Here is a 13083-nt window from a genome sequence, read left to right on the forward strand (position 1 = left end):
AGGAAAACTGAAGACTATGTGGGGATAAGAGTCCAATGGCATCTTCCTCAGGTGGATTTATGGTAATAGGAGACTTTGGAGGGAAAGTAGGACCCACAGACAGACTCAGGGCACAAAATGCACCCTTGCACTAGGGCTGATGAAGCTTTTGGGCAGCTCACAGGGCCCTGGTGTCCTGGCTAAGAGGTGAGGCAAGTCTGTCCTTAGGCGTGCGAGACTTTGCCTCCATCCACCCTAGTTATATGGATGCGCTGGCAAAGGATGAGGAGCGTTGCTATGCAACTTGGTATAGAAGAGCGAAACGTACTTTTCTAAGCTTTGTGATAAAGGACGATCAATGCTTTAAAGTCCTTCATCACTTGGCGTCTTTACATCAGAACTGTTATTTCGCTTTTGTCATTCAAAGCTACGTTGCGCAGAACGTACTGGCTTGCTGCAAGCCTGGACCAGGTCAGAGAACTTCTGCCTAAAAACATACTGGTCCTGCCTGGTCTGCGAGAGCCACAGGCAGGGACTGGTGCTTCGCCTCTGGCCTGGGCAACTCCACCTGATCTGCACGGAACGGCGTAAGGAGCTGCCCACCACCAGTCATGCCTAGACCTCTGGAGTTGCAGAGCTCACCAGGGCAACGCACACCTTCATCTTCTGCACGAACACAGACCTGGCAAGCCCTTACTGAGCGCAGCATCCCTGCAAGTCGCAACATGCAGCGTAAAAGCAGTCGGTTGGCGCAGTGGGCTCCGAGCCCCAGGGGCCCTGCGCACACTCACCGTGCAGCAGCTCGCGGGCAGGGCACGCCGCTCCCTTTGTCATCTGGCTCGTTCTGGAGCTCCCCAAAGTGAGACACCAGCTGGTGCTGCTCTCCTTTTAGTCTGCACTTCCCTGGGAGGGGTGTCCTTGAGCAGACCAAACTCTTCTGCATCACTAGATGGACGTGGCGAGGAGCGGGGCAGGGTGTCGGATCACAGCACCGCTTCTGGGAACAACCTTGGCTTTGGGATAGCAGGAGACCTAGGACAGCTGCGGTGGGTTCATTTTACTGCTGGCCTCTCCCGGCTTCCCTGGCAGCAGGTCTGTCAGCCTGCTGCGGCTCCGCAGCAGCTATTTATAGAGGGAAATTCACAGCTCTACGGAGATGGAAACAGAGAAATCCTTCCCCTCTGCTCCACCATCCCTGGACTCAGAAACCATGGGGCCACCTGGCACTTCTCCCTGCTCCCGGCAACATGTTGGCAGGACTCATGACCCAGCCTGGCTGCTGTGGCACCGTCCCCTGCCTGGGCCTGGCAGAGGGGACGAGCTCAAGTCCACCCATGTCCCGAGGCCCCTCAGCTGACGGCAATGGCAGCACAGCCCTGGTGACCACCCAGCCCACATTCCCTCTTCACAGAGGGCGACCACGACAGCAGCACTCTCCCTGCAGTCCCACTCCACCAGGGTGGAACCCTGGTGTCCCAGCACCCACACACCAAGGAGCAAAGGGCCACACACAACAAAAATCTCACTGTTTTTTAAAATTTTTCTTTCCCCACTGCAGCTCAGGTTTCCTCGCTGAGACCACAGAGGCCGAGCCCCAGCCCCAGAAGCAAAGGGTTAAGGCTGCCAAGGCAGTAGCTGTGTTGCAGATCCAGGCTGCCAAACCCAGGTCGGGGCCTCCCGGAGCCGTTCTCCCTGCCTGTGCCCCTCTCCCCTCACCTGCCTTCCCGGCACTAAAAATAACAAGGGAGGGGGCAGAGGCTGCACCAGGCGGGGTGCTGAGCACAGGGGATGAGCCGTTCGTGACCCGCGAAGGCCACCAAGAACAGGCACAGGCACAGAAAGGAGGCACGGAAGCAGCGACCTTACGTAGGTAAGAGGGGGAGAAGCAGACTGGAGCCAAAACTCTGTTAGTAAAGGAAGGGGGGGCAGGAAGACAAGTCAGATGGGCCAGGAGCCAGCTTTATGGCAGGGAAACTGTGCAATTAGTTTAAAAATTGTTTTGCTAATTTGGGGACACTGGTTCCTGCCTTACACCGGTGGACAACAGCACTCAACATAAACTGTACCTTAAGCAACCCCCTCCTCTGTAGAAAACCACAACCAGAGCTGTGGCGTGCCCCCAACTCCAGCCCTCGCAGCCACAGCCCGGCTCCTGCGGCAGGAGACACGAAAGGAAGATCCCCGCTCCTGCGGCAGGGATGGTATTTGAGCTCTGCAAACTGCAGATGTGCCAGTGCCATGGCATAGGAGTGGCAGTGGAAGGTGGCACAAGGTTACCTTGAATTCAGTCGGTATCTCCTGGACTAGGGAGAAGGGGGCAGGATGGAAGAGCCCCATGCTCCAGGCATGGCTCCCAGTTCCCAGTGCTCAGGAGTACACAATATCCACTTTGGAGGAAAAAAAACAGGTGAGTAGATTCTGGGCAATTCCATCATCATGCAACACAAGCATGACTCGCAGGTTGTATATTAAAATTTATTGAATTATTGTGTAAGAATTCTCTTTATTAAAATCATTTGGACTCTAAACTGATTATTTACAGACAAAACCTCTTATATCACCAATAGATTCCTACATCTCAGAACAGTATCTACAAACAGTTATTACACTATGTAACAAAATTCAGATTTTTTTTTCAAGCTTTTTATATTAATTATTAATTCCAATTTGAGAAAGACAGTACCTCGGGTGCTCTGAGCAGAACTCAAGGTGTGGCAGGGCATAAATGCAGGTCAGGCCATACCGTAACAGACAGAGAGACACCAAGTCACAAGGCTGGGAGAGGGCAGAGTCACCAGGACAGAGGACTGGGAGAAGGACTGTTAGAACAAACGCACTGGGTGTTCTGGAAACCAAAAGAATCATCCCAACAAGAAAGGCACCAAAAAGCAGCATCTCGCTGCAACCGGGGCACACCCTGAAATAGAAATGGCATTCCACCGAGGCAGCAGCATCTGAAAAGCCTCTGTTTTCATTAAAAAAGTTAGCCATCATTTCTACAATAAAAAGAAAAAAAAAAAGGCTTGCAGGTACAGCCTAAGTTTGCCACCAGACAGATGAAAGCAAGTGCTCTCACATCTACACCACATGGGTGCCACCTACTCTTGGTCTTGCCAACAGGAGAGACATTCAAATACGCTAATGGATATTTATCTTAATACTGATCAGTTCTTGGCATTTTATCCAGACCACGGTGGAAGCGAGTTTCTTTCTCTGACGGCAGTACTAGATCAATCTTGGTGCCTGCCATCCATGAACATCGCCAGTCTGAGAACACGATTAAAGCAGCGACACCCTTTGCCACACTTGTGTCTTGCAGAAGGGGAAGGGTCGCTGTGGCAGGGCACTGTCAGCTGGTGCCCACGGAACTTGCTACCTGTAAGAAAACAGAAACATCCAGAGAGGATTCTCTGTCCTCGAGAAGGAATGTCCGTCTCCAGAGTGTCTGACAAGCTGGTCATGGAATCAGGCAGAGACTGGAAGAAACTTGGAAGGATCGTGAGAAATAAATAAGTCTTCCCTGCAATAGGGAATTTCAAAATAAAACCTGTTTTGTGCAAATTTCAATACAACAGAACCCTGTCGTAATGGATTTTCCCACAGGAGAGGGGCATGGACGGAGAGGGGCCATGCCTAAACACTCAAGTCGATCCCAGCAAGGGGCCTTCAGTGCATGTCGCAGGGGAGGAAGATGCCAGTATCTAGAACACCGAGGACAGACGGATGGGAAGAGATGGGCACTACCAGCTTCCCATCCTCACCGCACCTGCGCTGGCCAGTGCCTTCTGTGCAGGTATGCGCGGACAAGCTCAAGATGTTAAATCCATCAATCACCTATGCTTAGCTCTATTTTTACGTCTTGGTTATTGCTCTAATAAAAGCACTTTCACAGATACACTCGGGGGAAAGCACATCATGTCCGACATCCCGGAGCACCACCGAGAACCCACCTACCCTATGGCCTAAGTCAGCCACCTGGGCAGGGGCTGCGCTCTCAGCAGGGACACCCCGACTCCTGTCACTAGGATTCCAGGAGAGCCGCCAAGTCCTCCTCCCTTTGCTGATGTGGATTCAGAATTAAGCCCCAAGCTGCTCTGTTCTGGGAAAGCTCAGAGATAATTCTGCAGAAATAGGGGCAGAAGCCATAAATCCAGCAGGTGGCCTGTGGCTCCTGGCAGACACTCAGCAAGTTGGAGTGGCCACTTTCTGTGGCAAAAAGTCCATCCGTCAATGCATAGGGGGCCAACGCTTCGCTGCCACTATAGCCGCACCTGCCTCAAACCAAGGAATCGCCTCCTGCAGTTCCTAAGGGAACGGGCTTTACTAATGTGCGTTCTATCTGCTTTTTCCCATCTGCCAGTCCTCTCCTTCACCCAGCTTTTTTTGGGCTGATTTAATCAGACTTGGTCGAGATGTATGTTTCAGAGATGCGAAGTTCTCCTAAGCTTCATGGAAAATAAGTGGTGAGGCAGGAGCGAGACTCAAACTGGTGTCCACCTCGGGGAAGAGAGACAAACTCTGGCCCTGCCTTTCTGCCTGGCAGCAGCCAGGCAGCTGCCTGCTGCTCCGTACAGCAGGACAGGAGCGGGAGATGGCGCAGGGATGTTGGCCGTACTCTGGGCACACAGAGTACCTGGGAATACTGCTGAGAGGGTCACAGGAGAGAGCTGGCTTTGTCAGAAGAGGCCAGCATTAGCTGCTCGATATATTGCTTGGACAACAGTTTTGCAACAGCGCAGCTCCCGCACAAAGCCGCAGGGCTGATCTGATGGGCCTGGAGTTACTGCTATATGCATTGTAAAGAGAGGTAGGGACATGATCCTGCCCTGTTTTAGCTCTGGTCCTTCCTGGCCTGCACAATCACCACCTCAGGGAAGCAACAGAGGAGTCAGACCTGTCTGCCTGCCCCAGGCACATGGGACATCAGCGTGGAACTAACAGCGGGGAGTGAGAATGAGTAGGGCACCCTTATAAATACGAATTCGCTCCCAGAAGGGCAGCGTACTCTGTTCACAAGGCGCAGGAACTGAGGAGGGAGCAGCGAGGAGCTGCCCCGTGACAGCTGGCAACTAACTGTGCTTGTGCCTGCTCCAGCCTCTCCTTCCTCGCACACATCATTCCTGTTTGCAGGGCACCTGACGCTCCTTGGAACAACGAAGTTGTGCTTCATGGCTTCCTCGAGTTCCCAGCTCACCAAATAACCCTTCTACGTGCCACAACAGGAGAGTCTGGGCAGTGAAACTGTGAGCAAGGTGTAAGGCAAGCCGAAGAGAAGAGCACGCAGCTAAGCCTTGAACTGAGCTGCGGGAAAAAGCAGACTGCTGTTACGACAGAGACATCTACAAGTTATCCCTGCAGACAAAGCAGTGGAGAAAACTTTGCTCCAGTGCTGACAGACGTTTGTCAGTAGAAGTGCACAGAGATACTTCTCCAAGAAAAGCTTTGTCTCAAAGCCACAAATTAAACATTCTCCTTTAGCATTTAAATACATTAACTTTCTGAGGGTATTTACAAGTCCAGTTCAGAGCAGCAGAACAGCGAGACACTGAAGGAACGGGAAGTGGCACAAGGCATTTGTTGTGCTTTTCCAAAGAGCAGGGCAACCTCAGACCACAAGGAACCAGGGAAACAGATCCCGAGCTGGGTCAGCGGAGACTGAGGCGAGCCAGGCAGCGACTCTCATGTGCTGAATTTGTCCTGAGGGAAAGGGTGTGGGATTTCTGTCCATTTACAGTAGGCCCCTGGGCAAGTGCGCGCGCTGGTGAACACGTTACATCCAAGCAGGTGTCGTGCACGAGCTGTCAGAGACCAAAACATGGGGGAGCAAGAGACCTTCGCCATCAGACGCTCTCCTTTCTACATCCAACATCCGGAACCAGTGGGGACATTGCTGCAAGGAAGTTTCTCAGGTGGGATGCTGCAAGAGTGCTCGCTAGCTGGGAACAGATGTTAGCATAGCTGTCAGCCTGGGGGAAGCTTCCTGCGTCCCAGCTGAAGCAAGCGGCTGCAGCAGGAGAGTCTCCCAGCACCAGCAAGTGCTTGGTGGTGTCACCCAGCTCTTCAATGACGTTGTTTGGACTTGGCACATTCACGTAACATCTGTAGGAAGGAGCTGCGTGGTCCCCCTGACAGTCTGCCAGAGGAAAATCAAAGTTTGTGTTTTGTTTTGCTTTTAAAAAGAAAAAACTGTAAAAAAATATTCTCTGAGATGCAAGGACGCTTGTACTTTGTACTGCCTTGGCCATCCCTGTTCGTGTCACCCATGAGTTCCTTGGAGAGTCTGGTTCCAATGGCAGCAGGACACCCTGTGTACAGATAGGACAAGCACTGTCCCTGTTCAGCCAGGGGAGAGCAGTCTGTCTGTGCCTGTCACAAATCTGTGACTTTATTCTCCACAGCTGCTGCAATCTGTTGTAGTCTATATCCGAGCTGCATCTTCTGTGCCGTTGGGTCTTCTTCCAAGGCAGTAATGATCTGCAACGAGACGGAGCTCACTGGCAGCCTTTCTCCAGCACACAACGCTGGCAACCAGCTCAACTCCATGCACAGTGGAGAGCCCTGAGCTGGAATTCAGTGTGCTCAAGGCTAGAGTGGGTATGTGGTAATTAATTTCAAATTAACCACAAAATAAGTATTCTAGATCCATCCTCATAGCTTATAAACTTCATAGTGCAAAAGGAATGTTAAACTTCTCACCTGAAAATGATATCTTTAGTAAATTAACATGAACTAACTGCATTTCATTTTTAAGTAGAGTATTTGGATACCAGAGTCAAAAAAAAGAAGCGTACATGAAATCCCAACAGCCTCCACTTTAGAGATAAGTTTTTTTCTGTGATTGCCTCTCTCCCTCTTAGGTAGGAATAAAGCCAACTTATGACATGGAAGTTACACATGCCCATGAAACAATACACAGAGTTGTAATAGCCTGGCTGCTCTTAATTATTAATTTTTGGAGGTTTCTTCGTTGGATGGTAAAAGGAGAAGGGCATGTTCATACCTGCTGGAAACACACACTCACCTGGTCATAGTACTTATTGATGTATTTGTACAGTTCATGTAGAGCCACCAGGGAATTAAGGTCACCTGAGTAATTCTGAACAAGAGAGGAAGTTAGACAAAACCATGAGATACCTAACAATTGTTCTTCTAAATTCTGCATCCTCACAACTCATTGGGAAATGTGCCTGTTGCACAAAGCAACAGGAAATAGAATTCACCAGTAGTTCCCAGCAAAGGGAAAAATCACACGTACTCCTTGCCCTGAATCCTTGACCACACTTTTCTCTTCAGCGCCAGCTGAGCAGACCCTCACACTCCTGTGGTGCCACAAAGCAGAGCAGCCACTGGGAACAGTCAGGATGCCTGAGCAGAACTGCACATTCAGCTGGAACATCTCATCTTTGCATTACAACTTTCTCTTAGGTGCACAGGGAAGGGGCCAGGGTGACTTCTGAAATAATTTTGTTTACCCGTGATAGCTCAGCCAGGGCAGAGTTCATCTCCTGGTCACTGGCAGAGATGGTCTGACGAATGTCCGCGTAATACCTAGCAGTGGCACACAGACAATTAGCGTGCTGTTCATCCTAGCCTCCTTCTTACTGCTTAAACTGCAACTCCTCACACTCATTGCTTACCTTTCCACCATCTGCTTGTAGCGAGGAATGTCCCGGGCGTAGAGCAGCTTATTGATCGGAGAGTCCTTGAACATCCAAAATAAGAATTTGTTACAAAAAGCTCCTTCATTGTGCTGTGGATTCACTTTAGCAGGTGCTATCTACACCATCACCACTATTTTCTGTCATTCATTCAGGATCAGGGAATTTTTGTCCTCTGCATGGAGAGGCACTTCAAATACCAGAGTCCCTTTAGTAATGCAGTCTGAGGAACCATGGGCAGCACTGCTCAGTTATCTGTGCCAACCATGCTCCCTTCTCCCTCTGCACTTACCCGCCCTAACTTATGGTCAGCTATTGTACAGGAGTCCATGAAGGTCTGCGCAATGACCAGCAGCACAGCATCGACATTATCCGACGTCTGCACATCAAAAACAAACTGGGGATTCTTGATGATGTTGATCCAGAACCGCAGGGGCAGGCTGCAGAGAAGACAGGGTATCAGCAGAGGTAGCAGCTACAATGCTGAAAGATATTCTGCGCGTTACTGCGTCTCCCAGTTTTGCCCTCCCAGCAAAACCAGCTTTTCACACCATGTCCTGCTGCCTTGCCCTCCCATTTTGCTCCTCCTCAGCAGGCGAAGGGGGCTGTCACTTTCCAAGTGATCAGCTCAAGACAGCTTAGCAGTGCCTTCACCGGGGCCCACAGGAACATCATACCTGTTTGTCTTCCAGATATGGATGGTCTCAGGGTCTGTGATCCCATAGTGTATCGCCTGCTCATCCAACAGGTCAAAGAAATATTTGACTGCCAGAGGGACAGGGCGGTTGGTGCTGAGGATCACCTGGAACAAGTCATCCACAAACTTCTGCAGAGTGCCCTGGGGAGAACCGAGCAGGACAGAGTCAGCCCAGGTAGAGGAGAGTGGAGAGCCCAGACCTCACACAGATGAGAGGTCATCCTCTTCTGCTCAGCAACCTCCTCTCACTAGCCCAAAGCTATCTCCCCTGCACTGCAAGGAGCAGCAGCAAAGGAGAAAGGAGGTCCCAGCAGTTTCTGGAACAAAGGCCAGGGAGAAGCTCGATAAAGCAAAACATGGAGGGGAGTCAGATGTACACAGAGCTGCTGCGGGTAAGGGATTGCTACAGGGGACAGAGACCTTGCGACAGGAAGGTCTGCACTGAACCACAGAGACTGCCTAGTGGAGGGAGCTGCTGGCTGCCAGCAGCTGTATTCAGCCAGAGAGGAACAAGAAGGGGTTTGCTCAGCTGCAAGAGGAAGTTTAATAAATGTGGGAAGAACATAGGCACTGCCTGGCAAAGTGCCTGGGCTGTCCCTTGAGGAATGGCACTACTACAAGCAGGACATTGCTGGGGAACTTGGATGCCAAAAGCTGATCCTTTCTTCAGGACAGAACAGAGGGATGAGTTCCTGGATCAATTTTTTAACAATGACACTGGAACAAAGCAAAAAGGAGAAGGTGAGCAGGCACTATGCCTGATTTATGATGGCAGCTGAATCTGTACATGGCTGGTGTGTACTATTAGCATCATCTTGCTGCAGCAGGTAACAGGTCAGTCCTATCATCTTGGCCCTGGGTGGGGTGGGAGGTGAGCAGACATGGCAGCCCAGTGGATACTGCTGCCAAAGAAACTCTGCTGCGAAGCACAGGGTACCTGCTTTTTTCCTGTGAGACACAAACATGGGGTGGACACAGGAGTAAAAACATTTCTCACTCTCCTAGAGGCTCTGCAAAACTTAACTCATTAGTAGGAGAAGAAGTCTGGCACTACAGTGCTGGGATCGGAGGGGAAACAACCAGCACGTGCATCAACACAAGCAAAGGGGCTCTTCATCTTTGTACACATCCTTGCAATCTGCCAGGGAATGTGAAGGAAGGCAAGATCCCAAGCACAACACAATCTGTGCTTCTTCTCACCTTCATTGAGAGGAGACGTGTCAGATAGATCTCTGGGATTGCCTTGGCTCGCTCCCGATCTCTTAAGCTCCCACGCCGATGCTTGGGAAGCTCTGGCTCTTCTGTTGGTTTTACCAGGTGCCAAAGTTTGATCCCACCTTCATCTGCATCCTCCAGCATTGGTGTTTCTAAATCAATCGTTTATAGATGAGTGTCAGTTTTCTCACAGTAGAGCTTGGCCAAGCAAGCCACAAGGAAGCAAGATTTCACAGTGTGATAGAAATACAAATGGGAAGGAACCTCTGATGGCCTCCACCCAGTTTCTGCACAGAGTGCAACTGTTGCTAGCACTACAGCAGGTTGCCTTTGTCCACTCAAAACCTTCAAGGTATTGGAAACTTCCCCAGACAGACATTCCCCACCATCCCAGTGGTCTGTTCCAGGGCTGCACACCACCCTTTTGCTGAAGATGTGGGTTTTTTTTTCCCCACATCCAATTTGAATCTGTTAAGCTGCAGCCAGTGGCTATTGTGCCTTAGGACACAGGAGTATCCATGGAGCTGTTCGCTCTGCCAGGCAGTAAGGTAGCTGTCTGGTATCCCGCCACCACCACCCTCCGGCCATGCTCAGCACCTGAGGGTATTAAGATTCCTACAAGTGGCAGACTGCACTCAGCCCTCCAGAGTTGTGCATATCCTGCATTTTCATTCCCAGCCTGGCTTTCCCCTGCTCTTACAGCACTCTTGCTTTTCTCTCATTTCACTCACCCAAGCTTTTAATTTCCTGACAATCCTATGAGGGTTCAAATAACGTATCAGCCTTCTATAGTAGCATAAACCTGGGGCTACAGCAAGAGACTTGTCCCACTAACTGGCAAGTGCTATAAAATAATTTTATGAGAACAGGACATCAAACTCACTCTCTCCTGGGATATAATCCTGATTCTCCCTATGGATGTGCTTGGTCAGGCGTGGGACCAGGGCTACTGTTGCTCCATCAGGCACCTACACACAAGCAAAAATTAACACTCAAAACACGTGGCATGCTTCTCATTAGCACAACAGGCAAGTGCTTGTAGACCAAAACAGACTATACCATTACTATAAATAGGGACAGAAACAGGGGTTTTTGGGGCACCATCACTGTCTTTCCTGATGGTGGGAGAATCTTGTTTGTACCAATTAAACCTGTGTGCAAAGTACAACGAAGGTGAGAATACTCAGGGACTGAGGTCACTCACATCTAGAGCATACTGCAGCAAGACACGACACATAGGTGCAAGGTAGTTAAACACCCCTACCACCACCTGCTTTCCATTCCTAGAAGCTGTTTTGCAGATCAACATGCCATCACCTATTAACTGGTTTGGACTGGAACATTAACAGATCCAGCAGCATCGCCTTCATTGCTACAGCCACCAGGCATGAACTTGTGCATCTCCTTCTGAGCTCTACCCCTGCCCACGTCTCAGGTACGGGTTAAGGAGGGGTCTATGCTTGTTAAAGTCAGAGTGCAGGCCACAGCACTGACTTAATTTGAATATGCTGCTGCAAGAAAGCTCCAGCCTTTGGACAGTGACCCACCAGGAGCCAGAGCCACAGAGCATAACAGTGTGTAGAAAATGAGACACATAGCAATGGCAGACTGAGTTCTGACCTTGTAATGCTGAAGAGTGTTCAGGCGTTTCCAAGTTCCTTGAACGACAGATGTCACATCCTCATCAGACAGTATCAGATGACCTGCCAGCCCAGATCTCCACTCTAAAGCCATTAACACAGAAAATGAAAAGAAACTGTTAATTTGAGGCATCTCTGAAGTCTGCTGTGCTTCAGCCTGACTGACCTCATTACACACCCACTGATCCTCGTCAGCCTTTACCCATGCCATTTCACAGACAACATAACCTGAGCAAGCACCTGTAGCAACGCTGAGTCCTGCAGGACAGGACAGTCTCTCTGAGCACAGGGACAGGCGGTCTCATGGCCTCCAAGGTTCCATTCATCAAGTTCCTACAAACTCTGTCAGATTGTGACTCTTCAAGCAGGTGATTCAAACCACAAATACGCACCCATAGTCCTTATTAGCTACTATTCCCCCAGTACCTGCTCATCTATAAATGTCATCACTATTCAGCAACAGCCAAAGAATGAAGATGGAAAACTGAGTGTTTTTTCTCACAATGTAAGTCTTACCTTTCATTAACCACTGTGGGCAAAATCCTCCCTGACAGATGATGACTGAGATCCTGCCACTGACTTCACCAGCAGGGAGAGCCAGTCTATGACTACAGCATCTTTGCGCCACACTCAAATCATCATCCCCTCTTACATGTTTCTTCATGCTTTTTTTCCCCCTTTTGTTACCTCGCCCAAGCCATTGCCATGGTCCAAGTCTGGCAAAGAACACCATGAAATGGAAGGGGCTGGACCTGACTGCTTCTTTCCCACCCCTGCCTCTTGCTGCTAGCCTCTTTCCTGCATCATGCCGTGTTGGGTCCAGCCAGAATGCAGGATCTATGGTCCATAACTCTGCACACTCAGCAGAGAATGATAAATGTCATGCATGCCAGGTTGCTGTGCACAGAGAGCAAACGACCACTCTTCCACTTCCTCACTGAGTTTTGGCACCAAAGGAGTTCTGCTCACCGAGGTCCAGGGTGTCCGGGTCTGGTCGGTGACAGTATGGTGTCCCTTTATAGATCTGATCTAGGATTTTCTCCTTCACCTGTGTTATGGTGTCACAGTCTAGCACTTTTGCAGAAATCCCCTGGGAGTCCTCTGCCCCTCCTGCAGCAACTCCTGCTTGTGTCAAAGCATTTAAGGTCTGTGGAAGAAAAGGAAAGGTCACAGCTACTCAGCTGGTAAGATTACATCTGACACGTTTACACCTTTGCTGGTTGGCATTAAGTCAAGTTAACAGCTAGACCTTTTACTGGAAGAGTTTCAGAAAAGAAAACATCACAGACGTTAAACTTGTGTCAAGAGCTGGAAGCCAGTTGAACAGCATTGGGGAGGGGCTTCGATGTGCCATCAGCAATTTCATCTCCTTAGTTCTAGGTACAGAGCACAGCACATACACCAGATCATGTGGTGATGGCTCCTATCAGCCTAGGGCAAAAGTGTCTGATTTAGCAGAGCTTTTGCTCATCTATGGAGTTTGCTGCTGGGATAAGCCTGGCTCCTAGGAGACAGTCGCAGGATGCTGCCATTCTGCCTCAATAATGGGAGCAGAACACAAAAGAGCCCAGAGGGAACAAAAGATTTGGTGCTTACCAGAGTCCGGTACTCCAGGTCCTCTCTCAAAAGGCGGTTGTCGTTCAGGGTATATTTGGCTTTCCCTGTCACCCAGTCGACTGGCCCTTTGTCCACCTGGTGCTTGATTCCTCGAAACAGCATGTAAAGGGGCTCCCCAACAGAATCCTGGCACAGAAAGGAAGGAATTTCACCTGAGAGAAGTTCAGCTTGCTCCTCCCAGCAGAGCCCAACGGCTTGGAAACATGGACACCCAAGCAGAGGAAGAGCAGGACTGAGGATACAGCAGCTAAGCCACAGCAGGCAAAGACAGAGCCTC

The 13083-nt window shown here is 50.1% G+C and overlaps 1 protein-coding gene across 1 annotated transcript in view; it reads right to left on the reverse strand.

The window, feature by feature from the left end:
* Window positions 1-6348: 6348 nt before the first annotated feature.
* LOC104376431 (plexin-B1) overlaps window positions 6349-13083 on the reverse strand; it is a 37598-nt gene continuing 30863 nt past the window's right edge. Inside the window, 11 exon segments of the mRNA XM_009983011.2 lie at window positions 6349-6453; window positions 7001-7075; window positions 7452-7527; window positions 7617-7681; window positions 7930-8077; window positions 8315-8475; window positions 9535-9701; window positions 10433-10517; window positions 11170-11273; window positions 12159-12336; window positions 12786-12932. Coding sequence (XP_009981313.2) covers window positions 6349-6453; window positions 7001-7075; window positions 7452-7527; window positions 7617-7681; window positions 7930-8077; window positions 8315-8475; window positions 9535-9701; window positions 10433-10517; window positions 11170-11273; window positions 12159-12336; window positions 12786-12932 — 1311 coding nt within the window.

This window comes from Tauraco erythrolophus, chromosome 12, assembly GCF_009769465.1.
Source record: "Tauraco erythrolophus isolate bTauEry1 chromosome 12, bTauEry1.pri, whole genome shotgun sequence".
NCBI classification, from domain to species: domain Eukaryota; kingdom Metazoa; phylum Chordata; class Aves; order Musophagiformes; family Musophagidae; genus Tauraco; species Tauraco erythrolophus.